The following is a 27,449-nucleotide window of genomic DNA, read 5'->3' on the forward strand; positions in this document are numbered from 1 at the left end:
ACAGGGAAGTAACCATATAGTGGATGATAAAGGGAGTAACCAGTCTATTGCAGAGCTACTCTCTACTTATCACCACTTAGACAATAAAGTCTCAACTGGCCAAGGTTAGCCTTATTGTCCTTCGTTTGGGGGGGGGTTGTGTGAGAAGGTAGCCTCTTTCTAGCCTTGTTACCCCCACTTTTGGCCTGTTTGTGAGTGTATGTCAGGGTGTTTGTCACTGTTTTCACTGTCTCACTGGGATCCTGATTGCCAGGCCTCAGTGCTCATAGTGAAAACACTATGTTTTCAGTATGTTTGTATGTGTCACTGGGACCCTGTCACACAGGGCCCCAGTGCTCATAGGTGTGCATGTATATGTTCCCTGTGTAGTGCCTAACTGTCTCACTGAGGCTCTGCTAACCAGAACCTCAGTGGTTATGCTCTCTCATTACTTTCAAATTGTCACTAACAGGCTAGTGACCAATTTTACCAATTTACATTGGCTTACTGGAACACCCTTATAATCCCCTAGTATATGGTACTGAGGTACCCAGGGTATTGGGGTTCCAGGAGATCCCTATGGGCTGCAGCATTTCTTTTGCCACCCATAGGGAGCTCTGACAATTCTTACACAGGCCTGCCACTGCAGCCTGAGTGAAATAATGTCCACGTTATTTCACAGCCATTTTACACTGCACTTAAGTAACTTATAAGTCACCTATATGTCTAACCTTTACCTAGTAAAGGTTAGGTGCAAAGTTACTTAGTGTGAGGGCACCCTGGCACTAGCCAAGGTGCCCCCACATTGTTCAGAGCCAATTCACTGAACTTTGTGAGTGCGGGGACACCATTACACGCGTGCACTACATATAGGTCACTACCTATATGTAGCTTCACCATGGTAACTCCGAATATGGCCATGTAACATGTCTATGATCATGGAATTGCCCCCTCTATGCCATCCTGGCATTGTTGGTACAATTCCATGATCCCAGTGGTCTGTAGCACAGACCCTGGTACTGCCAGACTGCCCTTCCTGGGGTTTCTCTGCAGCTGCTGCTGCTGCCAACCCCTCAGACAGGCAGCTGCCCTCCTGGGGTCCAGCCAGGCCTGGCCCAGGATGGCAGAACAAAGAACTTCATCTGAGAGAGGGTGTGACACCCTCTCCCTTTGGAAAATGGTGTGAAGGCAGGGGAGGAGTAGCCTCCCCCAGCCTCTGGAAATGCTTTCTTGGGCACAGATGTGCCCAATTCTGCATAAGCCAGTCTACACCGGTTCAGGGGACCCCTTAGCCCTGCTCTGGCGCGAAACTGGACAAAGGAAAGGGGAGTGACCACTCCCTTGACCTGCACCTCCCCTGGGAGGTGTCCAGAGCTCCTCCAGTGTGCTCCAGACCTCTGCCATCTTGGAAACAGAGGTGCTGCTGGCACACTGGACTGCTCTGAGTGGCCAGTGCCACCAGGTGACATCAGAGACTCCTTGTGATAGGCTCCTTCAGGTATTGCTAGCCTATCCTCTCTCCTAAGTAGCCAAACCCTCTTTTCTGGCTATTTAGGGTCTCTGTCTCTGGGGAAACTTTAGATAACGAATGCATGAGCTCAGCCGAGTTCCTCTGCATCTCCCTCTTCACCTTCTGATAAGGAATCGACCGCTGACCGCGCTGGAAGCCTGCAAACCTGCAACATAGTAGCAAAGACGACTACTGCAACTCTGTAACGCTGATCCTGCCGCCTTCTCGACTGTTTTCCTGCTTGTGCATGCTGTGGGGGTAGTCTGCCTCCTCTCTGCACCAGAAGCTCCGAAGAAATCTCCCGTGGGTCGACGGAATCTTCCCCCTGCAACCGCAGGCACCAAAAAGCTGCATTACCGGTCCCTTGGGTCTCCTCTCAGCACGACGAGCGAGGTCCCTCGAATCCAGCGACACCGTCCAAGTGACCCCCACAGTCCAGTGACTCTTCAGCCCGAGTTTGGTGGAGGTAAGTCCTTGCCTCACCTCGCTGGGCTGCATTGCTGGGAACCGCGACTTTGCAAGCTACTCCGGCCCCTGTGCACTTCCGGCGGAAATCCTTCGTGCACAGCCAAGCCTGGGTCCACGGCACTCTAACCTGCATTGCACGACTTTCTAAGTTGGTCTCCGGCGACGTGGGACTCCTTTGTGCAACTTCGGCGAGCACCGTTTCACGCATCCTCGTAGTGCCTGTTTCTGGCACTTCTCCGGGTGCTACCTGCTTCAGTGAGGGCTCTTTGTCTTGCTCGACGTCCCCTCTCTCTGCAGGTCCAATTTGCGACCTCCTGGTCCCTCCTGGGCCCCAGCAGCGTCCAAAAACGCCAAACGCACGATTTGCGGGTAGCAAGGCTTGTTGGCGTCCATCCGGCGGGAAAACACTTCTGCACGACTCTCCAAGGCATGGGGGATCCATCCTCCAAAGGGGAAGTCTCTAGCCCTTGTCGTTCCTGCAGTATTCACAGTTCTTCAGCCTAGTAAGAGCTTCTTTGCACCAACCGCTGGCATTTCTTGGGCATCTGCCCATCTCCGAGCTGCTTGTGACTTTTGGACTTGGTCCCCTTGTTCCACAGGTACCTTCAGACAGGAATCCATCGTTGTTGCATTGCTGATTTGTGTTTTCCTTGCATTCTCCCTCTAACACGACTATTTTGTCCTTAGGGGAACTTTGGTGCACTTTGCACTCACTTTTCAGGGTCTTGGGGAGGGTTATTTTTATAACTCTCACTATTTTCTAATAGTCCCAGCGACCCTCTACAAGGTCACATAGGTTTGGGGTCCATTCGTGGTTCGCATTCCACTTCTGGAGTATATGGTTTGTGTTGCCCCTATCCCTATGTTTCCCCATTGCATCCTATTGTAACTATACATTGTTTGCACTGTTTTCTAAGACTATACTGCATATTTTTGCTATTGTGTATATATATCTTGTGTATATTTCCTATCCTCTCACTGAGGGTACACTCTAAGATACTTTGGCATATTGTCATAAAAATAAAGTACCTTTATTTTTAGTATAACTGTGTATTGTATTTTCTTATGGTATTGTGCATATGACACTAAGTGGTACTGTAGTAGCTTCACACGTCTCCTAGTTCAGCCTGAGCTGCTTTGCTAAGCTACCATTATCTATCAGCCTAAGCTGCTAGACACCCTATACACTAATAAGGGATAACTGGGCCTGGTGCAAGGTGCAAGTACCCCTTGGTACTCACTACAAGCCAGTCCAGCCTCCTACACCTGCTCATCCAGTGGTACCAAAGACTCTGGTCAATTCTAGCTAGGTAGCTGTTGATAAGCAGCGTGATTATTATTCACTTATAATGGGAATCTAAATTGAAACCTGCAAATGCATTATTGAGCAGAGGTCCGCTGAATGTGGCAGCCTTTCCTTAGCAAGGCGGCACAGGCGGTAAACATGCGCAGTCCATTTTACCATCAGATTACTGTGCATGAGTCACCAACTAGAACGCTCCCTCACAGTAAAAGGTCAAAAACAGGTGGTCAAAAAGTGAAAAATCGGGGGGCGTGGCTTCGGGCGTCAAGATGGCGGTCGCACTCTGAGAGTGCTCTGGACCCCTCCGTCATCCGCCCTTAACCACTGTGGTCCAAAAGAGCGGAAAAACGCTGTACATGGCGCCCCGGTGTCCCGGGGACCCGTAGAGAAGTTTCTTGGGGCGAATCGATGGAAAGCCGGCGGCTCGCCCTCATACGGTGACCCGGCTGCTCCCGTGAAGAGGAGCTCAAGATGGCGGCCGCTGCGAGATGCACCCGGCGGATCTGAGGTGGGCTTGGGGGCCCCGACGAAGTTGACTGCCGCGGGCTGAGAGGCGGTGAGAGGCCCGGTGAGAGCTGGGGGCGTGCCTCGAAAGTGGTTCCCTGCCGCGGGGGCGCCGGCGGACCCCCCCCCCCCCCCCCCCCCCCCCCCCCCCCCCCCCCCCCCCTGTCGTGGAGGAGGACGCGGGGTGAGCGGCGCGCACCGGCGCGCGTGTGACCCGGAGGACCGGGAGCCTCCCTGACCGCCTCGGCGGCTTGCAGTACCCGCGCTGGGGCCGTGGCGGAGGCCCTGGCCCCCGAGATCCCCCTGCTGCGGGGAGTTTAAATTTGGAGGCGAGAGGCCCGGAGAGATCTGGGGCGCGCCCCGAAGGTGGATCCCTGCCGCGGGGGCGCCGGCGGGCCCCCTGCCCTCCTGTCGTGGAGGGGGGCGCGGGGTGAGCGGCGCCGCACCGGCGCGAGTGTGACCCGGAGGACCGGGGGCCCTCCCTTACCGCCTGGGCAGCTTGCGGTGCTGCGCTGGGGCCGTGGCGGAGGCCCTAGCCCCCGAGATCCCCCTGCTGGGGGGAATTTAAATTTGAAGGCGTGCTGGGGACCAGGACCCAGCTGAAAAGCGGAGTGGTGCCCGGGGGGGCAGGGAAGTGAATCGAAGACCGGGGGGGGTGGAAGGAGAAGACGAGCGGTGACGCCCCCGCCCCGTCCCCCGTCCCTGCAGCAACAAGAGGGGACTCCGGGGCCTGGGGACTTGGCTCCGGCCTCTCTCGGGCCTGAGCCCAGGTGGAGCGCGAGCTGGACTGCGGCAAAATCTGGACTGCGAGCCGAGCGGTGGAGGGCAACACCTTGAGGCAAGTGGATACCCTGGGTTCCGGGTCGTGCTTGGTTGACTTTAGACCCTGGTCGGAACGACCTGAGAGATCGAGAGCGCGATCGCGACGGCACGAGACCTACAATGGAGGCGCAGAGCCCTTAAGGTGGAGAGACCTGGGTCTGGGTCTCGGACGGGTCCCCCCCAACTGGTGGAGAGAGCGAGAAAAGGAGCTGAAAAGAAGGGGCCAACGGTGTCATTGCCGGCCGTCCTTACGTGATCAGACACAGCGAACCCACCCACAGTCCATGGTACTTAACAACGCACTAAATTCTCAGGCTTGAAACCGCGTTAAGGAAGGTGTGGCCCACCTGACGCCCGCCTCAAGTGCCACGATGGGGAAGGATAAAACGAACAAACCACCTCCGCCCTCCCAACAAAAAATCGACCAGTTCACGACTGCGACGGGCCAACGAGGAGGGGGAGAAGTGGCTGGTGGGGGTTCAACCCCGGACGGGGTGAGTGCCATTCTCCAAGCTATTCAATCATCGCAGATAGCCGTGGAAACGAAAATTGGTGAGGTGCGAGTGGACATGGGCCTCATCAGACAGGACCTTAGAAATGCTGTAACCCGAATTATGGAAGTGGAAACCCGAGTCTCCCAAACCGAAACTGATTTGTCTGACCTCAAAGCCAAAGTAGCCCAGCTGCAGTCCCGAACCGGCAAGCTTCACCGTCGTGCAGAAGATGCGGAAAACCGGGCCAGGTGCAACAACCTACGCTTCATAGGTTTCCCGGAGGCCACAGAGGATGACAAGGCCGCCGAATTCCTGGAGACGTGGATCAAATCTTGGATGCCTGACCAATCCCTCTCGCCCTTGTTTGCAATTGAAAGAGCCCACAGGGCACTCGCGCCTCGCCCACCTCCGGGCGGTCCGAAGCGCCCGATGATCGCACGATTCCTTAACTTTAAGGACAGAGACAATATCCTCAGGGAAGCAAGGCGGCAAGATGGTACGCAGTGGGAAAACCACAAAATCCTAATTTTCCCGGACTACACCAGAGAAGTCCAGACCCGCCGTAGGTCGTACGAACATGTTAAGCAAAAACTAAGGGCAATTCAGCTCTCGTACATGCTCCTTTTCCCCGCTCGCCTCAAAGTCCTCATGACTGGGAAAGCTTACTTTTTTGATTCCCCAGAGGAGGCTTGGGACTGGCTGACGGAGGAGGGCATTGGAGCCCGAAAGGGTCCCCCCGGGACCACTGGAAGAACCCCACATGTCGGGCCCTCACCATCAGAGGGGCCCCGGAGGAGCAGGCGGCGCACCAGATCCCGGAGAGGCAGACAGAAAGACACGATCGCTCCTGCAGAGAACGAAGCAGCCCGGGGCCCTGGTCCTCAGACTAAATCTAACATTGAGACTCTTCCGGTGGCCCGAACACCGTCCCAACCCGCCGAGGATGGGCGATTGAGTCAGTCTCCGGTACTCGGCTGACAGGAGATGTAGGACCCCTGCGCGAGACGTAAGGGGATTCGGGCTTCGCCTGATTCTCTCAGGCGACCCCTAGCGAGATTAACATTGATGACTCCGGAGGCTTCCTAGAGTATGGTGTTGAACGCTTGTTTTGTGACTACTAATTGCAATTGATCCGAAAGAAAGGAGGGGTCCACCACTCCACCCCAATGACAGTTTTACTGGCTGTCTGGTTTTGGTTGGGTACATGGGCGACAGATGCTTCCGGGGGGGGAGTATGGGGAGGGGGGGGAGTTTAGGGGGTAGGGGAAGTTCAAGTTAGGTTTAAGAGGCGACAAGTTGGTTAGCCTGGTTTGTAGATTTAAAATTTTACGGTCATGTCCGAAACGGTCATCCCTGGGCTTGCTCCCGCACATCCAAACATGCCCAACAGTGTTACACCTCACGCTTGGTCCTCAGTAACCCAGGTCCTCTCCTGGAATGTAAACGGCCTGTTAGACTAGATCAAACGATCGGCAGTATTTAACACCCTCCGCAGGTATTCTCCCTCAGTAGTTCTACTACAAGAGACCCATCTTCTTCTCAGATGCCCTATGCTTGCGAGAGGAGGATACAATAGGGTATATCATGCAGGGTTTTCCAGAGGCTCTAGAGGAGTGGCCATTCTGCTCCACCGATCTCTGCCCATGGTAATCACTTCCACTTCTGACTCACAAGGTAGATTCATGGTGGTCACGGGGACTCTTCATGGACAACCGCTAAACTTGGTGTGCGCCTATGCGCCCCCGGCAAATCACGACTCCTTCCTACTTTCGCTCCACCGAGTAACCTCAGAATTACCCCAAGGAACTACCCTGCTGGGAGGCGACTTTAACGCGGTCCTTGACCCAAGGCTGGACATTTCTGGGGAAGCTACCATACATAGATCCAAGCGGGCCTCAGCCCTAAGTAGTTGGGCGGAGAGCCTTGGCTTGTGTGAGGTGTGGCGCACCTGGCATCCCAGGGAGCGCCAATACACACATACCTCGGCAGCCCACCAGAGGCAATCCAGAATAGACCTGGTATTCATGCCCGCCCTAGATTTCTTAAAAGTAGCAGGAGCTGAGATTCTTCCACGGGGGGTCTCCGATCATGCGCCAATACGGATCCGGCTGGGTAGAGCAGACCCTGCCAGACGGCCTATGTGGCGCTTGAACGCGTGGCACTTACAAGATACAGAGTACACCCAAGAGATCAGGTTGCACCTCGACCAATATTTCGAATTAAATGAAGGCTCGGTTCGATCCCCAGGAATGCTATGGGCTGCTTGCAAGGCCACTATTAGAGGACATGCCAGAAGCATTCTTCGGTCCCGTGAACAAGATCATAATTCCCAAATCACCGAGCTAGAGAACAAGGCCCGGGGACTCGAATGCCAACATATAAACTTGGCATCGGCCACGACCATGAGGAAACTGACCAGGGTAAGAGAAGATATTAAACATATAATGCTAGATTCGGCCAAGCACATGTGGAGAGCCTCAGCAAGCCGAATTTATGGATGGGGGGATAAAAACGGGAAACTACTGCATTGGCTGGCCACCCCGCCCCATGGCTAACAGTATTATACCGGAGATCTTAGATGACTCAGACACCCTTGTCAAAACAGCAGTGGAAATCGCACATAGCTTCGCCTCCTACTACGCCCGTCTATACGCCAGGCATCCACGCCCTGCTGTTGAGAGAGAGTCCCCCCTACTAAATGAGATTACCCTTCCCGTGGTAACTCCAGAGGCGAGAGACAGACTGGACGAGGCCATCGGTCTTGTGGAAGTCTGCAGCGCAATATCGGGACTGGCATCAGGCAAAACACCAGGCCCCGACGGCTTTCCAGCGGAATTTTATAGTAAATGTAGCGATATTCTGGGTCCCCACCTGCTCAACATGTACGAAGAAGCGGAGAATCAAGGCCGCTTCCCAACAGAGATTGATCAAGCCACTATTGTGGTGATCCCCAAAACTCAACCCCCATCACGACAATGTTCAGCGTACCGGCCTATCTCGCTCCTAAATGTGGAAGTCAAGGTGCTCTCTTCGATCCTTGCTTCCAGACTGAGGGAGGTAATGCCCACGCTGGTGCACCCTGACCAGTGTGGTTTTATGCCCACTCGTAGCACAAGACACTGCATCAGACGATTACATCTTGCTTTGGCGCACCGCAAAGTGCTATCGCATACGCAGTTGGCACTGCTTTTACTCGACTTCGAAAAAGCCTTTGATACGGTAGATTGGTCCTTCCTCAATCAGGTCCTATGTAAAAACGGGCTCGGACCTAAATTCCGGGGACTGGTGAAACTCCTATACTCTAACCCGACGGCTCGAATCAGGGTGAACGGAGTAGTCTCCGACCCAATCCCCATTGGTCGTGGGATTCGACAGGGATGCCCGTTATCTCCCCTGCTCTTCGCACTAGTGATAGAGCCACTGGCGATATTAATGAGAGGCGACCCACTGATCGAGGGCTGGCATTGGCCCTCTGGTTCGGAAGACAGAGTGGCTTTGTACGCAGATGATGTGCTCCTGTATATCTCTAATCCATCCAAAAGCGGCCCACGCGTCCTAGAGATCCTTGGACTTTTCGCAGAAGCCTCAGGGCTGACCCTGAACCCAGCCAAATCTTTACTGATTCCCCCTTCATCGCTCACACGACTGTATAGATTGGCAACGGAATATCCCGATACGGAGAAACAGCTTTAAATATCTTGGGATACATATCTCACTTCTCCCCGAGCTAGCGTGGGAACTCAATGTCGACCTTCTGCGCTGGAGGGCCCTCCCCCTGAATCTACTTGGTAGAATAGCGCTGTACAAGATGATGATTCTCCCCAGGATCTTATACCTCCTGCAGAATTTTCCATACCCCTTCCCCGTGAGATGGTTCAGGGAGATGGATTCTTTAGCACGCCAATTCATATGGAGTGGCTCACGTACAAGACTGTCGCTAAAAACCTGTCAGAGGGATGTTTATGAGGGTGGACTGGGCATGTCGAATATTCAATACTATTATCTAGCGATGCATATACTTGTAATTAATGACTGGATGGGAGGTGGATGGACAGACCCCGCATACCAACTAGAATTGCAGACAATGGGCTACCCACAGATCCTTGACATACTCTACGGGAGCCCGATACCCCGGGATACTCCAGATGTGACCAAAATGGTACTTCTGGGATGGCGTACAGCCCAGAAAGTGACGGGGTGGTGGGGGCGCCTAACCCAACAAACCCCGCTATGGCAGGGGAAGCAGCTGATACATGTAGCAGGTCTGGAGGGCTTCCAGAAATGGGACACCATAGGGATCTCCACGCTGGGAGATATTTGGAGAGGGACACATTTACGATCTTTTCAAGACCTCCAGAAACAATATTCCTTAAACAAAACACAATTCCATCGATATCTCCAACTACGTCATGCCCTACTAGTTCACCTGCAGACAGGAGACACCATACCTGAGCACAGCCCCATGGAAGCCAAGGCACTGATGGGAGTCCTGGGAAGGGGAGGGGTTTCTCAGATTTACCGCTCCTTAATCACCGCCACTGGGGGACCCCTGAGAGAGCTTCGCCAAAGGTGGGAGAGTTGGGTGGGACCCATGGAAGAAGCGGACTGGACAGAAGCACTAATGGCCCCACGCTCCCTAACAATGGCCACACGCTTCCGTTTAATACAATCCTATTTCCTTCACACCGCATACCTCACACCCGCCATGTTACATAAAGCAGGCCTCCACCCCACAGCGGAATGCCCCCGCTGCAGGTATCATACAGCGGATTTCTACCACATGGTATGGACATGCCCGATTATAATGGCCTATTGGGAAAGGGTGGTGCAAGAGATATCTGAGGCCCTACAGAAGGAGGTAAAGAGGTCGCCATTGCCCCTCCTTCTCGGGGTAATGGGAGATACAGAGCTACGAAGAGCAGATCGGTCCTTCTTAGGGGTGGCATGTCTGGTGGCCAAAAGGGACATAATGGCAGACTGGAAGGCCAGGGTGGCTCCGGCACTGACTAAGTGGAGAGGGGGAATGGATTGGTGTGCGCAGCGAGAGAGACTTGTGTACGAGGCCAGAGGTTGCTTACACAAACACAAGAAGATATGGGGGAAATGGGAGAATGTAGCGGGCCTTTAAGAGGGGATTGTGAGTAACATTAGTGATGAAAGCAGCAGGGACCGAGGACTTGACCATTATTGTATTGTTTTGATGCCCGTTGGCATCATGTTGTGCTGTATTCATAATTGTTCTATGCAAAATTTAATAAAATTTCTTTATCAAAAAGTGAAAAATCATGGTGGACCAGATGGTCAGAACCGCCCTCTCACACCTAATTAACGTTTTGTTTTTTTGAATTTCAGTTTCTTTTAAATATATATTTATCAAATTGTAGATTTCACTGTTGTTAAGTGGCAAGTGGTACAATTAAATGGAGGAGCATGTCGCAGAATATAGTATCATGGAGTGGCATAGCATTGAGTATAATTGTTCGTTGTAGACTACTGTAGTATGGAGTAGAGGGGAATGACGTAGTATACAATGTAGTAAAGTACTGTGGAGTGGTGTGTTGTAGAGTAGATTAGAGTGTCTCAGTGGATTTGAGTTTAGTACAGTGGGGTGTCATAGAGTAAAGTGTGGTACAGTATGGTGGACTGGGATAGACTGTTATACAGTTGAGTGGGCTAATGTAGCGTACTGTGGAGTGGCGTAAAGTAGTGTTTATTTAAGTGGCATAGAGTGGAATAGCACAGAATGGAGTGGGGTAAAGTGGAGTGCAAGCAGCGGAATAGCGTGGAGTCGAGGGGCATATAATAGAGTGGAATAACGTACCATGAAATAACATACAGTGGGGTGGCATAGAGGGGAGTCACATGGAGTGGTATTCAATGGAACAGCATACAGTATAGTAGCATACACTGCCATAACGTAGTGGAGTGCTCTGGGGTGGAATAGCTTACAGTGAAGTTACGTGGAGTGGGGCATAGGAGAGTAGCATACAATGGAACAGTGTGGAGTGGGGTAGAATAGAGTGGCATAGTGTGGAGTGGTGTACAGTGGAGTAGTATAGAGTGCAGTGGTGTAGAATGGAGGGGGATACAGTAGAGTGAGGTACAGTGGCATACAGTAGAATAGCGTATAGTGGTGGAGTGGCATACACTGGAGTGGAATAGAGTGGAATAGTATACAGTGGAGTGGGGTAAATTGCAGTATCGTGGAGTGGTGTACAGTGGAGTAGCGTACAGTGCAGTGGTGTAGTGAGGTACAGTTTAGTGGCGTGCAGTGGAATAGCTTAGACTGGAATGGTTTGGAGTAGCATACAGTGTAGTGATGTAGATTGTAGTGGCATACAATGGAGTGGTGTAGATTGCAATCGCTTTGACTGTTAATGCTGTACAGTGTTTTGACTTGAAGTGGAGTGGCACGTAGTGGAATAGTGTAGATGGTGTGGCCAGGATGGTGGCTGCACCAGATGCACTCTAAAGAGCTCCTCAGCTGGCCAATAAGTAATCCTTGGCTTATCCTAGCAATCCTGCTGCAACCACCACTTATAAGCTGCTGCTTTGCCAGCCCTGCCATTGTGAGCACTTCTGGTGGCCCGAGGGAGCATTGGCCCTGTCTTATGCTTGATGGAGCTACGACCGGGACAATGGCCTTGTGCAGAGTATATCTGACGTGGTCCGGCTGTCTGCAGGACACCGCACAACATGTTACTGGCTGCAGTGCAAGGTAAAGCAGCCAGATTGATTGCCCCTGCTCTTTGTAGGTGCCGCAGGATACCAATTGCTGCCTTGTGGGAGCGCAGCCCCCTCCTCCCAAACACCCTAGAGGACTTGGCCTGGCCCTGTGCCATCTGGTGAGGACTTGCTGGCGGCGACAGGCATCCAAACATGGAGGCCCCCTGTCAGACGTGGACCTGCCGCTGGCACCTGGTAAGAGTGCACCCCACAGATTAGATTCCCGCTAGACTGATAGGACCATTCAGCCTTCTTGTATTCCTTAGGCCATCCTGCAAGTCACTTTCATTGCCCTGGGGTGAGACCCGTTCTGTTTCCTGGGTACTGCTGGACATTGTGAGAATGGGCTGCTGGGGGGGCTGCCCACTGGGAGACTCGGGGTGATGGTGAGAGCCGGTCTTGTGGAATGGGAGCACTTCCTCCAGCGGACTGTCCTGACTTCTGCTAGCTCACTTTCTGCAATGGGTCTCCACTCGCTGGGGCTTCTTCTCATTGCTGCTGCCTCCCGGGGCTCACACTCTGCTGCCAGACCTTTTGGTACCCACTGTTGGACATGTCATTTGCTTAACTGACCTTGCTGCTGCTGGACTCAACAGGGATCATAGACCCCCTAACTTTTGGTCCTCCCTGCTGCTCAAGTGTGTGGGTCCTCCGGAGGCCCTGTTGAAAGGTAGCAACTGTAGACCCTTGGCGGCATGCACTTTGGGAGTCTCTGAAATCCCAGGATCCTCCACCACCAGCTTGCCCCTCCCAGTGTCGGGTTAGGCTGGAGCACAATCTCTGGGTGACTCTACTGTCCCGTAGCCCCCATCACTAGCCCCTCATTTCGCCAACTCATACTTCTGTTGTCCTGGCATCCTGCTGGTGGTGGCAGATGCTATGCTTCAGCTTTCATTCCATGGACATCACCATCATGGGAAATGACAAGCCATAGAGGAGCATGCAGCAGACCATGATGAACCAATTTACAGTTCCTGAGATGAGCGTGCAGAGTGATTCCTTCCCTCCCCCCCCCCCCCTTTTGTGGGGAGCTGGTGGGTGAACGGAGAGGAGCTCAAGGATCCACTGGTGCACAAACACTGGCTGCTATAGAGGCTCTAGCGTGGCAGTGCAGGCCAAGATAGAGGGTGTCTCCCTGAATGTAGGCCTCCTAAGAGTGGGCGTGCTTAGAGTGGCAGAACGTTCCCAGGCCACAGAACGCAATGTGAACACCCTGCAGGGAGAAGGCACCACGTTGAAGGCTACTTTGATGAGCCTTTCAGCGAAGACAGTGGCTCTGGAGCTCAGGGCCAAAAATGCGGAGGGTCTCTCTCGCCGCTGAATCTTTGCTTTGTCAGTTTTTCAGAGAAGGTGGAGGAGCAGGGCCCCAGAACTCTTCCTTGACAATTGGGTGAGGGAAACTTTGCCGGATGTCTCCTTGTTTGTGGTAGAAAGAGCTCACTGCGTCCTTGCTCGTGCTCCACTGGCAAGGCACCTGCCCGCACGCACATTTCGAAAAGGCTGAAATATAGGTGCAGGGATGCAGTTCTGCAGGCTATCCAGCAGGCTGCGATCCTACATTTGAGAACCATGTCATACACATCTTTCCAGACTACACCTGCCAGGTACAGCAGCTGCGGATGTCCTGTGGGGGCTGGAGCAAAAACTGAGAGAAGCTGGTGGAGGTGAGGGCCCTTGGTGAGGTGGCAGTTGTCTTCAGTTCGGGTGGCAGTGCTGATGTGGTGGAGGAGACACCAGCATCGGGGAGACCTGTTGCTTCTGTGCTCTATGTGAACTGTTGGAGGAGATGATCCGAGTTGACTGCTGCAGTGGTACTATTAAGGTGGCTGGGGGGCCTGCAGGTGAGGAATTTGTCCCTCCAAAGGGTACAAACTACTCTTGAAACCTGAAGTTACATAAGAACTAGATTAGTGGTTAAGTGTGGAAGACATAGAATATATGGGCAGAGCCACTTCCCTCCATGTGGCCTTGCCAGTAACTGTTGGGGAGTGCACATTTCAGGGATCAGGGCGGGATCATAGTCTAGCTTGTGTTGTGTGGTTGAGTGTTGAATGTGAGTGTTAGCTACCGGGAGTGGTGGTGTGTTGTTGGGAGCTGCCGCAGTTGTAGCTGGCACCAGGTGACCACCCCCCTCGATACATATAGGTTCTGTGCTTGTGCGGTGGATAAGCGCATCAGTTGAGTGACTGATTGGTTTTCAGTGTGTTATACTGTTAATGGGGTGAATTTAGGGGGGATTGCAATATTTGCAGAGGTACAAATTGTTGTTTATCTGTGTTTACCCAGTGAGTGGTGAGTGTTTGGATCAACTGGATTTTGACAGCGGGAAGCTTGTGGGGACAGGTTGTATTGGGGGATTGGGGGGTGGGGTGATGTGGTTGGAGGTGGTCATAAGTTAGACTGATGCCACACTTCAGGTTCGTAACTTGGAGTTTCCATGGGCTCAACTCCTACATAAAAAGATATAGAGTGCAGACATATTTACGCAGACATGGAGTGCATATCGCACTGTTGCAAGAGACAAACTTAGTGGGGAACAAGGTAAACAAGCTACACAGAAAATTGAGGGGTCAGCTATACTCTGCCACTTATTCCAACTACGCCTGGGAGGTTGTAACCTGGGTGGCCCTGCAGGTTCCCTTCCAGGTTTGTGGTTTTAAGGCAGACATTGAAGTGAAATGCCTTATTTTGCATGGCCTCTTGTATGGAGTGGAAGTTAGTCTATAGAATGTCTATGCTTCAAACATTATTGATGGTGTTTTTTACCTGAAGTTGGAAAGGGAATTACTCCTGTATACTGGTGTTCCTCTGTTGTGGGTGAGGGAATTCAATTATGTGCTGGAAATAACTTTGTCCTTTTTATTGAGCTGGGTGGCTCATTGTATATTGTGTATTGTTTTCTAGACAGGCATGAATAGCTGTGTGTAGCTGTGTGGTTTTGATTGACAACTTTAGCTGAGGAGTTCTAAGATGTATGCTGGTGTGGTGAGCAGAAAGTGTTATACGTTGGCAGCACTTTGGCAGTTCAGGAGTCAAAATAAAAACATACTGAACATATGGTGCATTTGTATGTGCCAGTAAGGTCTGTCTGCTGTGTTCTGATTGGCTGGTTCTGTTGGTGTGCGTACTTCTGTGTGTGGCTGTAAGGTCTGTGTACTGATAGGCTAGTTGTGTGTGTGTGTGTGTCTCTGTGTGTGTGTGTGTGCAAGCATGCCCATGCGTGTGTGTGCCTGTAAGGTCTGTCCACTGTATTCTGATTGGCTGGTTATGTGGGTGGTCATCCTACGAGAAGCCTGGGTTGTGCTACATGATCATGCTGCATGTTATGCAAAGTAAAGCTAGTAATGATTGGATTGTCCTGGTAAAGGGAGACAAGGTAAGGCAACCTGCAGATGTCAGAACCATCTTTAAAATCATCCATGCCACACTCATAATGTGGCGCACCAAAGATAGAAAACAGTGGAAGCTCTACAAGCAGCATGGCACTGTTCAAAAAGTGGCCCAGGGGGATGAAAACACACTTAGAAAAAATAAGGTACCAGTCCTTCTGCATGTTTGCACCTAAGATCTGGAATGGCATCCACATGGCCATCAAAATCCCCCAAACCTGCTGCAGTTGTTGAAGAGTTGAGGACTCAACTCTTTAAAGAACACTACATCACACCGCAGTAACAAACCAGCTACCCCTCCAGATGCTTGTTGACTGTGTCTGTGGCAACCTACAGGACTTGCCTGCCTTTTGGCTAGGGTTTCTGCTATATAAGTACCACATTCAACATAATTAAACGCACTGAATAAACATACACACAAGAAGTCGCTTGGTTAGAACGTGAAACAATTTTGCTTGTGTGCCCCTTTAAAAAAACACATGGGGTTCACCTTTTGGGCATTTTCATACTGACAATTACAGGAGTTCACATCTGCAAAAATCAACTTAAAAAAAATAATATATAGGGTGAAGACACACTGGGCAGAGACCGCAGTCAGACTACGCATTGGATACCCTGTGTGTCCTGTATGCATGGGCACTGCAGCTAGGACTTTGGGAAAGACTCAAGCCCTGCGTTGACATACCAAGTTGACTGCCAGCTTGGTATGACTAGAAACGATGCCAAGCAGCAAATGTGGACGGGGACCAGACCACAGGCAATAGCCTATTGTAGTGATACTGTCGGTGGAAATAGCAGTTCCTATGCCCTGTCTGTACTTCAGACTTGTGTACAGGGAAGGTGGCTTGTCCGTACTGCAGGCATGAGGGCTGGTCTAGCGCACAGACACTGCGGGCAGGGAACATGGAACGTTACCAGTTACCAGAAGGGGGTTGTGAGCACACTTGCCCCATTGCATCCTGGTAAATGCAGTACACAATTAGTGCTTACTTCAAAATTAGCTGTAGTTTTTCACCAAAGGTGGTACAGACATAGCTTTATATCTCTAGACATGTGTTTTGGGGTTTAGCCCTTCATCAGTAGAAAGCAGAAACAGTAGAGAAGAAAGAAAAATCTGGAACTACTTCCAAATTCCTCTGAGGTCACAGTTCCACTCACAGGCAAAGAGGTGCATCTCCAAAGCTTGTCAGCTTGCTGGCTAAAGTGAGCCTTTTAAACAAAGAAGGGTTGGGAGGGGGGATGTAAGGTGGTGCGCTCCCAACCCCCTTTCCTTTACCAGTAACCAACCCATATAACTGCAGCCCATGTTGTGTTGGGACTGTTGCATATGTACAGGGCAAAGGGAAGACTGAGTCCATACCCTGTGCCAGCCCCACAGGGCATGACCAAAATCAAAGCTCTTCAGAAAATACAGATCTGTTACTTGGCACTTCGGCCATGAAAGAAGGGGCAGAAGAAGGCAACCTGGGGCGGACTGAGTGCAACAGAAACAAAAGGGGCAACCCCTCGAGGAAACAGAGAAACAAATAAAAAAAGGAGTGAGATTAGGTGAAATGAACAATGAAAAATAGAAGACAATGACCATGGAAAAGAGAGGAAATGAAATATCAATATAAATGTGGAAGAAATGTGAGAAGTTGGTATAAATGGGGGGAAAAAGAGACAGAAGAGGAACAAAAGTGGAAAGAAATTAGAGAAACTGGTGAAATGGAAAAAACTGAGGTGAAATGATAAGGACAGAAACTGAGGAAAAGGAGAGTAAAGGGTAAGGATAGAAATTGAAAGGAGGCTCTGAGAGGGGGGCTATGAGGAAAGGATAGCGAGTGAGATGAGATACGCTGAGAGCAAAGGAAAGAAACTGAAGGAAATAGAAAGCACTAAGAGGGGACTCCAAGAGGAAAGGGTAGAAAGTGAGAGGGCAAACACTGAGAAGCGAGACTGAAAAGAAAATAGAGAAAGAGAATCTGGTGGAAATTTAAAAAAACAAAATGAGAGAAAAGACAGCGGTGAAAGAAGGTGGAGAGGGAATTTGAGAAGCTTAGGTAAAAGACGACAGAGAGAAAGGAGAAAGAATAGAACATGTGAGGTGCCACACTGAGAGGAAGAAGAAAAACTAAGAAGAGAAAAAAAGGAGACTGGGTCTCCGAAACACATTGGGATGGTGCTGCACCAGTAAATAATAAAGTGAAGTTCTTCATTGGAGCAGTGGTCTGATTGTTTTCCTCTGAATGACACCGGGATATGGGTTGACATGAAGGAAAAGTGGGTTTGATGAATGTTTAGGGAGTCGCAACCCAATGAGACCTGCTGCCCTGCAGGCTTAGGACAAGAGCGGTCTAGTTTCCCCTTCCGTTTCTGTCCTAAGTGCCACGCAAAGTATCCTTATACAGAACAGCACCGGGTCTGTAACCTGTGTTTGTCACCCAAACACAGAGAGGATACCTGTGAAGCTTGCCGAGCGTTCCGATCGAAAAAGACCTTGCGGGATCGACGCGCAAGAAGACCGCAAATGGCGCTGAAACCGAAAGAACAGCTTGACGTCCAAGAGAAGGCAAGTATCTCCATCCAAGAGATGGACTCGGATGAATCCGAAAGTGAACGTCCCTCGACGGTACAAAAAACCGTGAGTAAACCTGCCCCGTCCCAAAGTCAGGTTCATACAAAAACACTTAAGGCCATGGGGACGCCACCGCCAGCAGGCCATGGCTCAACCCACCGAAAGGAAGGTGACCAAATATCGGCACCGAAAAAGGCCAAAGAGTTGCCGAAGACTTCCGACTCCGGTCAAGAATCCGGCACCGAACGATCTCGACACCGAGTGATCGAATCGACTAAAGCCCGAAAAGCTCCTCGGAACCGAAAAAGACTTTTATCGCAGAAACTTTGGTACAGAAAAAAGCGGCTTCGGAGCCGAAAAGAAGCTCTTATACAGAAGAGCAAGGACTTTCCAGCCAACTCAAGGAAAGACATCGATTCAAGCAAGAGTTAGGTATGGAAGAACCTGACCATACACAAAGGAGGTTACATATCCAAAAAGAGACTGGCAAAATACAAACTTTACCTCCACTCAAATCAAAAAGGAAGCTTGCATTTCAGAAGACAGAAATGCAACCTAAGGCAAAAGTGGTTAGAGACAAATCTCCACCACCAATGGTCTCACCACAACCGCCCCACCGCACTCACCACAACTGTCACCAGTGGGAACACCTATAATGCAGTCACCCACACATACTGGGATGACGCAGGATGATGCTGATCCATGGGACTTATATGATGCACCAGTATCGGATAACAGTCCAGAATGTTATCCAACAGAGCCGTCACCACCAGAAGACAGTACTGCATATACGCAGGTACCATCCAGAGCAGCTACGTTCCACAACGTAGCAATGCACACTGAGCCAATGGAGGATGACTTCCTTTTTAACACTCTGGCATCCACCCACGCTTCCTATCAGAGTCTGCCAATGCTCCCGAGCATGTTCAAGCACGCGCAACAGGTCTTCCAGGAGCCTGTAAAAGGAAGAGCTATCACGCCTAGAGTTGAAAAAAAGTACAAACCTCCCCCAACAGATCCTGTGTTTATAACACAGCAACTCACACCGGACTCAGTGGTTGTAGGGGTGGCAAGGAAAAGAGCAAACTCTCAATCGTCAGGAGATGCTCCACCACCTGACAAAGAAAGTAGAAAATTTGACGCTGCAGGCAAGCGAGTGGCATCACAAGCAGCCAATCAATGGCGAATTGCGAATTCACAAGCCCTACTTGCATGCTACGACAGGGCACACTGGGACGAGATGCAAGACATCATACAGCACTTGCCCAAGGAACATCAAAAACTTACCCAGCAAGTAGTGGAAGAAGGACAGGCCATATCTAACAACCAGATAAGGTCCGCACTAGACTTGGCAGACACGGCAGCACGGACTGTCAGCGCGACTGTATCCATTTGCAGACATGCATGGCTGCGATGTTCTGGATTCAAGCCAGAGATTCAACAAGCGGTGTTAAATATGCCGTTTAATCAACAACAGTTGTTTGGGCCGGAAGTCGATACAGCCATTGACAAAATGAAAAAAAAACACGGATACGGCGAAAGCCATGGGCGCGCTCTATTCCCCACAAGTCAGAGGCACCTTTAGAAAGCCACAATTCAGAGGAGGGTTTCGGCAACAAACATCTGAGCCTTCCACCTCTCAAACCAGACCCACCTATCAATCGCAATACCAAAGGGGAGGGTTTCGTGGTTCCTATAGAGGACAATTCCCAAAAGGAAGGGGAAAATTCCAACCAACCAAGCCAGACCAAGCAGTGACTTCAATGTCACAACACCCCAACACTTGTCACCAGTGGGGGGAGGCTAACCACATACTACCAAAACTGGACACATATTACCACAGACGCATGGGTCCTATCAATTATCCAACATGGTTATTGCATAGAATTCACAACATTCCCTCCAGATGTGCCACCCAAACCGCACAGACTGTCCCAACAACACTTAGACCAATTACAAATAGAGGTCCAAGCACTACTACAAAAACAAGCAATAGATATCGTACCCAATCATCAAAAAGGAACAGGCGTCTACTCACTATATTTCCTGATTCCAAAAAAGGACGAAACGTTAAGACCTATCTTAGATCTCAGAACACTGAATCTCTTCATCAAATCAGACCACTTCCACATGGTAACACTTCAAGATGTAGTTCTCTTATTAAAAAAGGAGGAATACATGACAACTTGGATCTCAAGGATGTATATTTCCACATACCCATCCATCCTTCTCACAGAAAATACTTAAGGTTTGTAATGCACAGCATACCCTATCAATTCAAAGTGCTACAGTTTGGAATAACAACAGCCCCCAGGGTATTCACAAAATGCCTAGCAGTAGTAGCTGCTCACATAAGGAGACAGCACATGCACGTATTCCCATATTTAGATGACTGGCTAATAAAAACCAACACTCAACAACAGTGTCATCTTCACACGCAATACATCATAGAAACTCTACACAAACTGGGGTTCTCTATAAATTACCAGAAATCACATCTGCAATCATCCCAAATACAACAATACTTGGGAGCAACACTCAACACACAAAGGGCAATTGCCACTCCAAGTCCACAAAGAGTCCGATCGTTCCAAAATGTAAGATCAAGCATACAACCAAACCAACACTGCACAGTAAGGTTTGTAATGAAACTACTAGGCATGATGTCCGCATGCATAGCCATTGTCTCAAATGCAAAATTACACATGCGGCCCTTACAACAGTGCCTAGCAAAACAATGGACACAAGCACAGGGTCAACTTCAAGATCTAGTGTTGATAGACCGCCAAACACAATTCTCGCTTCAATGGTGGAACCCTATAAATTTAAACCAAGGGCGGCCATTTCAAGACCCAGTGCCTCAAGCTGTTATCACAACAGATGCTTCCATGATTGGGTGGGGAGCACATCTCAACAATCACAGCATACAGGGTCAATGTGACAATCAACAAAAACAGCTTCACATAAATCACTTAGAACTGCTAGCAGTTTTTCTAGCATTAAAAGCGTTTCAACCACTTTTAGCCCACAAACACATTCTTGTCAAAACAGACAACATGACAACAATGTACTATCTCAACAATCAAGGGGACACACACTTGTCACAACTGTGTCTCTTAGCACGAAAGATTTGGCATTGGGCAATTCACAACCACATTCGCCTAATAGCACAATACATAACAGGCATTCAGAATCAGTTAGCCGACAATCTCAGTCGAGATCACCAGCAAACTCACAAATGGGAAATACATCCCCCGATCCTACAGGATCACTTCCACCGCTGGGGAACAACAAACATGGACCTATTCGCAACAAAAAAAAACGCAAAATGCCAAAACTTTGCGTCCAGGTACCCACACCCTCAGTCCAAGGGCAATGCTCTATGGATCAGCTGGTCAGGGATATTTGCTTAAGCTTTTCCCCCTCTCCCACTCATTCCTTATCTGGTCAACAAACTAAGTCAAAACCAACTCAAACTAATACTCATAGCACCAACCTGGCCTCGCCAACCGTGGTACACAACACTGTTGGACTTATCAGTAGTACCCCACATCAAACTACCAAACAGACCAGATCTGTTAATTCAACACAAACAACAGATCAGACACCCAAATCCAGCATCGCTCAGTCTAGCAATCTGGCTCCTGAAGTCTTAGAATTCAGACATTTAAATCTTACCCAAGATTGTATGGAGGCCATTAAACAAGCGAGAAAGCCTACAACAAGACATTGTTACTCAAACAAATGGAAGATATTTGTTTGCTACTGCCTCAATAATCAAATTCAACCACTACATGCCTCCACAAAGGACATTGTAAGCTGTTTGTTACACTTACAAAAGTCTAATCTAGCATTTTCTTCCATTAAGATCCATCTCACTGCATTATCTGCCTATCTGCAGATTACACATACAACATCACTTTTTAGAATCCCAGTCATTAAAGCATTTATGGAAGGACTAAAAAGAATCATACCACCAAGGACACCACCAGTACCTTCGTGGAACCTTAATATTGTATTAACACGACTCATGGGCCCACCATTCGAACCCAGGCATTCTTGTCAAATTCAATATTTGACTTGGAAAGTAACCTTTCTAATAGCAATCACATCACTTCGAAGAGTGAGTGAAATACAAGCATTTACTATTCAAGAATCCTTTATACAAATACATAAACATAAGGTGGTTCTCCGTACAAATCCAAAGTTCTTGCCAAAAGTCATATCACCATTCCATCTAAACCAAACTGTGGAACTCCCAGTCTTCTTTCCACAACCAGACTCTGTAGCTGAAAGGGCCTTGCATACATTAGACATAAAAAGAGCACTAATGTATTACATTGACAGAACGAAACAATTTTGTAAAACAAAAAAATTGTTTGTAGCTTTCCAAAACCCTCATGCAGGTAACCCTATATCCAAACAAGGAATTGCCAGATGGATAGTTAAATGTATTCAAACTTGCTACATTAAAGCAAAAAGAGAATTACCTATTACACCAAGAGCACATTCCGCTAGAAAGAAAGGCACCACAATGGCTTTTCTTGGGAATATACCAATGACAGAAATTTGTAAGGCAGCCACCTGGTCTACGCCTCATACATTTACTAAACATTACTGTGTAGACGTGTTAGCAACACAACAAGCCACAGTAGGACAGGCTGTATTACGAACATTATTTCAGACAACTTCAACTCCTGCAGGCTAAACCACCGCTTTTTGGGGAGATAACTGCTTAGTACTCTATGCACAGCATGTGTATCGGCAGCTACACATGCCACTGAAGGGAAAATGTCAGTTACCCAGTGTACATCTGTTCGTGGCATGAGACGCTGCAGATTCACATGCGCCCTCCCACCTCCCCTGTAGCTGTTTATAGTTGCATAAGAAGTGTAAATATGTAAATAAATATTATTTTAATAGACATTAGATACATACATTACTACTCCATTGCAAGGGCACCTCTAGTATACTCACAACTCCTACCTCATCCTCTGCGGGGAAAACAATCTAAGATGGAGTCGACGCCCATGAGCAATGGAGCCAAAAGGGAGGAGTCACTCGGTCCCGTGACTCGAAAAGACTTCTTTGAAGAAAAACAACTTGTAACACTCTGAGCCCAACACTAGATGGCAGGATAATGCACAACATGTGAATCTGCAGCGTCTCATGCCACGAACAGATGTACACTGGGTAAGTGACATTTTCCATATATATATATAGATCTATATATATATATATTAAACAATTTCTGCTGTCTTTTAGTACTCAGCGCAGTTCCACTGCTAAGTGCTTGTGCTCACTCAATAAAACATGGTAAAATTGGCTTACACTGAAATGGCATATTAAATTTACTTCTAAGCCCCCAGTAAAGTGGTATCCATGTACTAATGGCCGGTAAAATATAAATTCTACTTGGGGTGCCTGCAGCACTTATTGTGCTACCCACATAAGCTGCTCCTTCAAACATGTCTCACGCCTGCCATTGCACCCTGTGTGCAGTTTTAAACTGCCATTATGAATTGACAAAATGAACCTTTTACCAGGCTTAAAACTCCCCTTTTAATACATAAGTCACCCCATAGTAGGCCTTGAACCACATTTAGGGCAGGGGGCATTGTATTTAAAAAGTTGGACATGTACTTTTAAATTTGGTGTGTCCTGGTATTGAAAAAACCCTTACATTTGTTTTTTCACTACTGCAAGGCCTACCTGTACCATAGGATAACGATGGGTTACCTTATTATATGTAATAAGCGATAACTGTTACTTGGGAACAGATAGAAATGTCTTGTTTGTCTCTAATTAATTGTAATTTAAAACCATCTTTAATGGTACAATTGTATTTTAAATCACAGTTCTGAATTTATATTTGTTAACTGACGAAAACAAAGGTTCTAGGGACATTCTAGTTAGGTCCATGTTTTGCCTATCCAAAACCATAAAAATTCAGCAGCTATACTTATAGTTATACTTATGTTAAGAAACTATAACTCATGGCCTAAAGTTATTTAACGGCAAAAGCTATAGTTTCCTCAGATACTTATTACTATAAGTATAACTATAACTGCTGAATTTCTATGGTTTTGTGTGGGTATAACATGAACCTAGCTATCAAGTCCCTGTAACCTTTGTTTTTTTTAGTGAATTTCTGTTTAAAAAAAAAAAAAAAAAAAAAGTTATATAGAATTAGCATACTACCACCACTGTAATACAAATACTGCCACTCACGGCCAAGGGAGATCGCCACAGGGCCTGGCCTGTGGCCAGGCCTTGCAGCCACCCCCACTTCTTGCACCTAGCCCCACACTGCTCACAAACTTTGGCCGTGTGCACTAGGGGTTTGGTGTGTGTGTGTGTGTTTTTTTTTTTTTCATTATGCTTCAGATCTGCAGATTTGTTGTGAAGTTACACTCAGGTTTGCGCTGAGATCCACGCTGGATCTGCAGATCTGCCCAAAAAACATTTTGGGCCAATTTTGTGCCCATGAGGGACCCTCAGGGACCCCTTCATGCTTCCCATTGGGTCAGGATATCCTGAACCCCTAACTGTTTTCTATCCCCCAGACCAAGTCAGAAAAAAATGGTGGCTGCAACTTTCTTTTCAGGTTACAGCCTGCCAATCAGGGCCTTGGTTTTCCCACTGATCCTCCAGCGGGAGGATCTGTAGTGGATCCACATCCCTAGATAGCTTTATTTTATTTCCTTTAATTACTCCAAAACTACTGAACAGATTCACACCAAATTACAAAAAGATCTATCTATCTGCCAAATTCGGTGTAATTCCATCCAACGGTTCAGGATGTAGCAGTGTCTATAAATTGCAAAATCCCCATAGACACTGCATGGGATAAAAGAGTTTTGGGACACCCCCCCCCCCCCCCACTGTTTTTATCGGCCCCCGCTTGGTGAATCGCCCTGAAACCTTCTAGGCAGCAGCTGAACTAACTTGTGTACTAGTTTTAAAACATTTGTCGAGATTTGTCAAACGCCGGTAAAGTTAATAGCAAAATAAAAAATGCTACATCTTTGGGTAAAGTTGGTCCTAACTATAACTAACTACCTACAAGCTATCCCCAGTAGGTAATATAGAATTAAAGAGTGTTGGCATTAAAGAGATTATAGATTTTTGTTTTTAATTTTAAGTATGTAATTAGAATTTTATGGATTTATATAAAGTTGGTATTTCCTTGTCCTAACCATTTAGTGCCTGCATCCTGGGTCACATGACTAGGTGTAGTTGGTAGTTGCCTTTTGTGTATTCCTCCCAGATAAGGATACAGAAGTGGACAAGGTGTTCTCGGGATGGTCCATTTTGTCAGGAAGGGAAGGCGGAGTGGTCACCTACCACATTTGCACTTCAAAGGGGCTACCTCAGCACACTCACAAAAGGCTTCAACACCAGCCTCTTGTCACCCCAGTCCCTTCTGAGCCAGGGCAGCAGAAGGGAGGCAATTCTAGAACGACATCGGGGGGAGAAGCCTAAAAGTTTCTCCCACTTTCAAAGCTGGCACCAGGTGTAAATATTGGACCCCCACACCAACTCTTCAGTACCCTCTTGGAGTTGTGGACAATACAGAAGGACTGCCTTGCTGCATGAGTCCTGCCCTGCTCTCTATGAAGGAAGACTACACCTGCTCCCTTCTTCCCAGGCCGAGTGACTCCAAAGGTCAGCTGGCTGACCTCCTCTTCTCCGCTACAGGGGTGCAACAGGCCTACCTGCAACTGCCCAGCTGAACTGCTGCAGTGGACCTGCCTGAGTTCCACTGGTCTCTTCTGGAGTTCCTTATCCACAAGAGGTGCCTTCCCAGGTCTTGGACTCTTGGCTGGCATTACTTAGAACACCTTGTGGCCTAAATGAAGGTTCTATCAAATCCAGAGCAAGGGACGTGAAGCCCTGCAAATCCTCACCGCATGGCTGCAAGCTCCACAGGAACCGACGCTGAGTGACGCTAAGCCCCAAAAACCCTTGACGCACAGTTGAAAGCTTCATTGCAACTGATGCCAGACAAGGCGAAGCCTCGCAAAGTAGTGCAGCACAGATCTCACATCAAGGACACAAAGTACAACTCTCAGTGGGCCAAACTCTGTCTTGTGCCAGTCTGCACGTCATTGCAGTTGGCTTGAACTTATGACTTTGTCCTTGTCCAGCACAACCTTCTGGTGCTATTTTTAACCAAACCTTTAAAATTCAGAATCTCCAGTTCTACTCATAGGATTCTTGTTTTTGTCCCAAATTATTTATTAAACATAATCTATTTTTTTCTAGATTGGTGTGGGAGTCCTTCCTCTTTTTCCACTTGCACACTATTTTCACCATTGTCACTGCAACATGCAGCACTGCATCAGAATGCAACAGATTTTATCTGGAAAGTACATGACGTCCTCTAACAAAACATGCAAATATCAAAATCAACTTTCACGGGCATTCCTTGTTTTGATGAGACCTCTATTGTAATTCTTTTCCACACTGTTGTATGGATACACAATAGGTGTCAACAGCCACAGCTTCATTGGGTGGACACCATCACCACTATGCAAAAAAGAGATGATTGTTTTCCTTCCATAAAAGCATGTAAAATAATAATGGCAAATATCGAAACATGAAAATAGTTTTTTTTAAACTGACACCTGCAGATCGAGTTTATATCATAAAAACGTACGTTGTCCTATAGAACAAACTTAAATATGGACCACAGTATTATGGTCTTGAATCCATCCTAACAAATGTACATGGAAGAAAAAACTTTACTGTTACTTTAAATCAAAACATCTCTATGAATATTAAACATTGTAAAACACGATTATCTTGTATGCAAACAATTGATGTTTTCGCCTGTGAATCTGTAGATAACGCATGTTAGAATACGATTATGTCTTAAATGTTGCTAACTGTTACTGTTGATTTTCTTATGCCTATGTGCTGGCATTCTAACAGGCTTTGATGACTGGTAGCATACCAGGCTTTGTTGATGTCATCTTGAACCTAAATTCTCCTGCATTACTGGAAGACAACTTATTATGGCAAGCAAAAAGTGCAGGCAAAAGGATTGTCTTCTATGGAGACGACACTTGGATTAAACTCTTCCCTAAACATTTTGTGGAATACGATGGAACTACATCATTTTTTGTTTCAGATTTTACAGAGGTAAGAGACTTCAAAATATGCATGTAACTTTCAAGAGTCAGAGATCTATTGAGCACAGGGCACTTTCCGCATTTTTAGGCACAGTAGATAACAATAGAATTGTATGGCTGGAATTAAAAGCTTTCGTCTCAGATAATTCCGTAGCTCAAATTGTGATATTTTGAGCAAAGCCAGGGCAGTATGTTTGTTTAGAAAAATGGGCTGCATGAACTCACCTGGACTAACCCTGCCCAGTATGAATACATTTGAGCAATTGTAATGTTACACAGCTTTTGGATTTATAAAACTAATGCTGTGGTTACACAGTGAGTTATGTTCCACTTTGTAAATTATATCCAGTAGATTGTGCTTACCGAAAGTAAATTGAGACATGTGTCAAGGATCCAGTAGGCACAGGGCTAAGGAAGTCTAAGGAAAAGAGTGCTGTGGCAGCTTACATACTAAATATGTACTGCTTGATCAACGCCAAAACTGCCAGTCATGGCTCATTATAACGAACCATGACTGAGAACTCTAGCGTTGAGGCTGAAGGCAGTGCGAGTCTTACAGT

The 27,449-nt window shown here is 48.2% G+C and overlaps 1 protein-coding gene and 1 long non-coding RNA gene across 4 annotated transcripts in view; one reads left to right on the plus strand and one right to left on the minus strand.

Moving 5' to 3' along the window:
- PIGG (phosphatidylinositol glycan anchor biosynthesis class G (EMM blood group)) overlaps nucleotides 1–27,449 on the plus strand; it is a 990,222-nt gene that overhangs the window by 93,623 nt on the left and 869,150 nt on the right. For all 3 annotated transcript variants that reach the window (XM_069236721.1, XM_069236724.1, XM_069236727.1), the window contains exon 3: nucleotides 26,690–26,899. In XM_069236721.1, the coding sequence (XP_069092822.1) occupies nucleotides 26,690–26,899 (210 nt within the window). The remainder of the gene's footprint in view (nucleotides 1–26,689; nucleotides 26,900–27,449) is intronic.
- Nucleotides 1–27,449, minus strand: part of LOC138297295 (uncharacterized) — a 170,342-nt gene that overhangs the window by 72,662 nt on the left and 70,231 nt on the right. The gene's annotated exons all lie outside the window — the stretch shown is intronic.

This window comes from Pleurodeles waltl, chromosome 1_2, assembly GCF_031143425.1.
Source record: "Pleurodeles waltl isolate 20211129_DDA chromosome 1_2, aPleWal1.hap1.20221129, whole genome shotgun sequence".
In the NCBI taxonomy this organism is placed as follows: Eukaryota; Metazoa; Chordata; class Amphibia; order Caudata; family Salamandridae; genus Pleurodeles; species Pleurodeles waltl.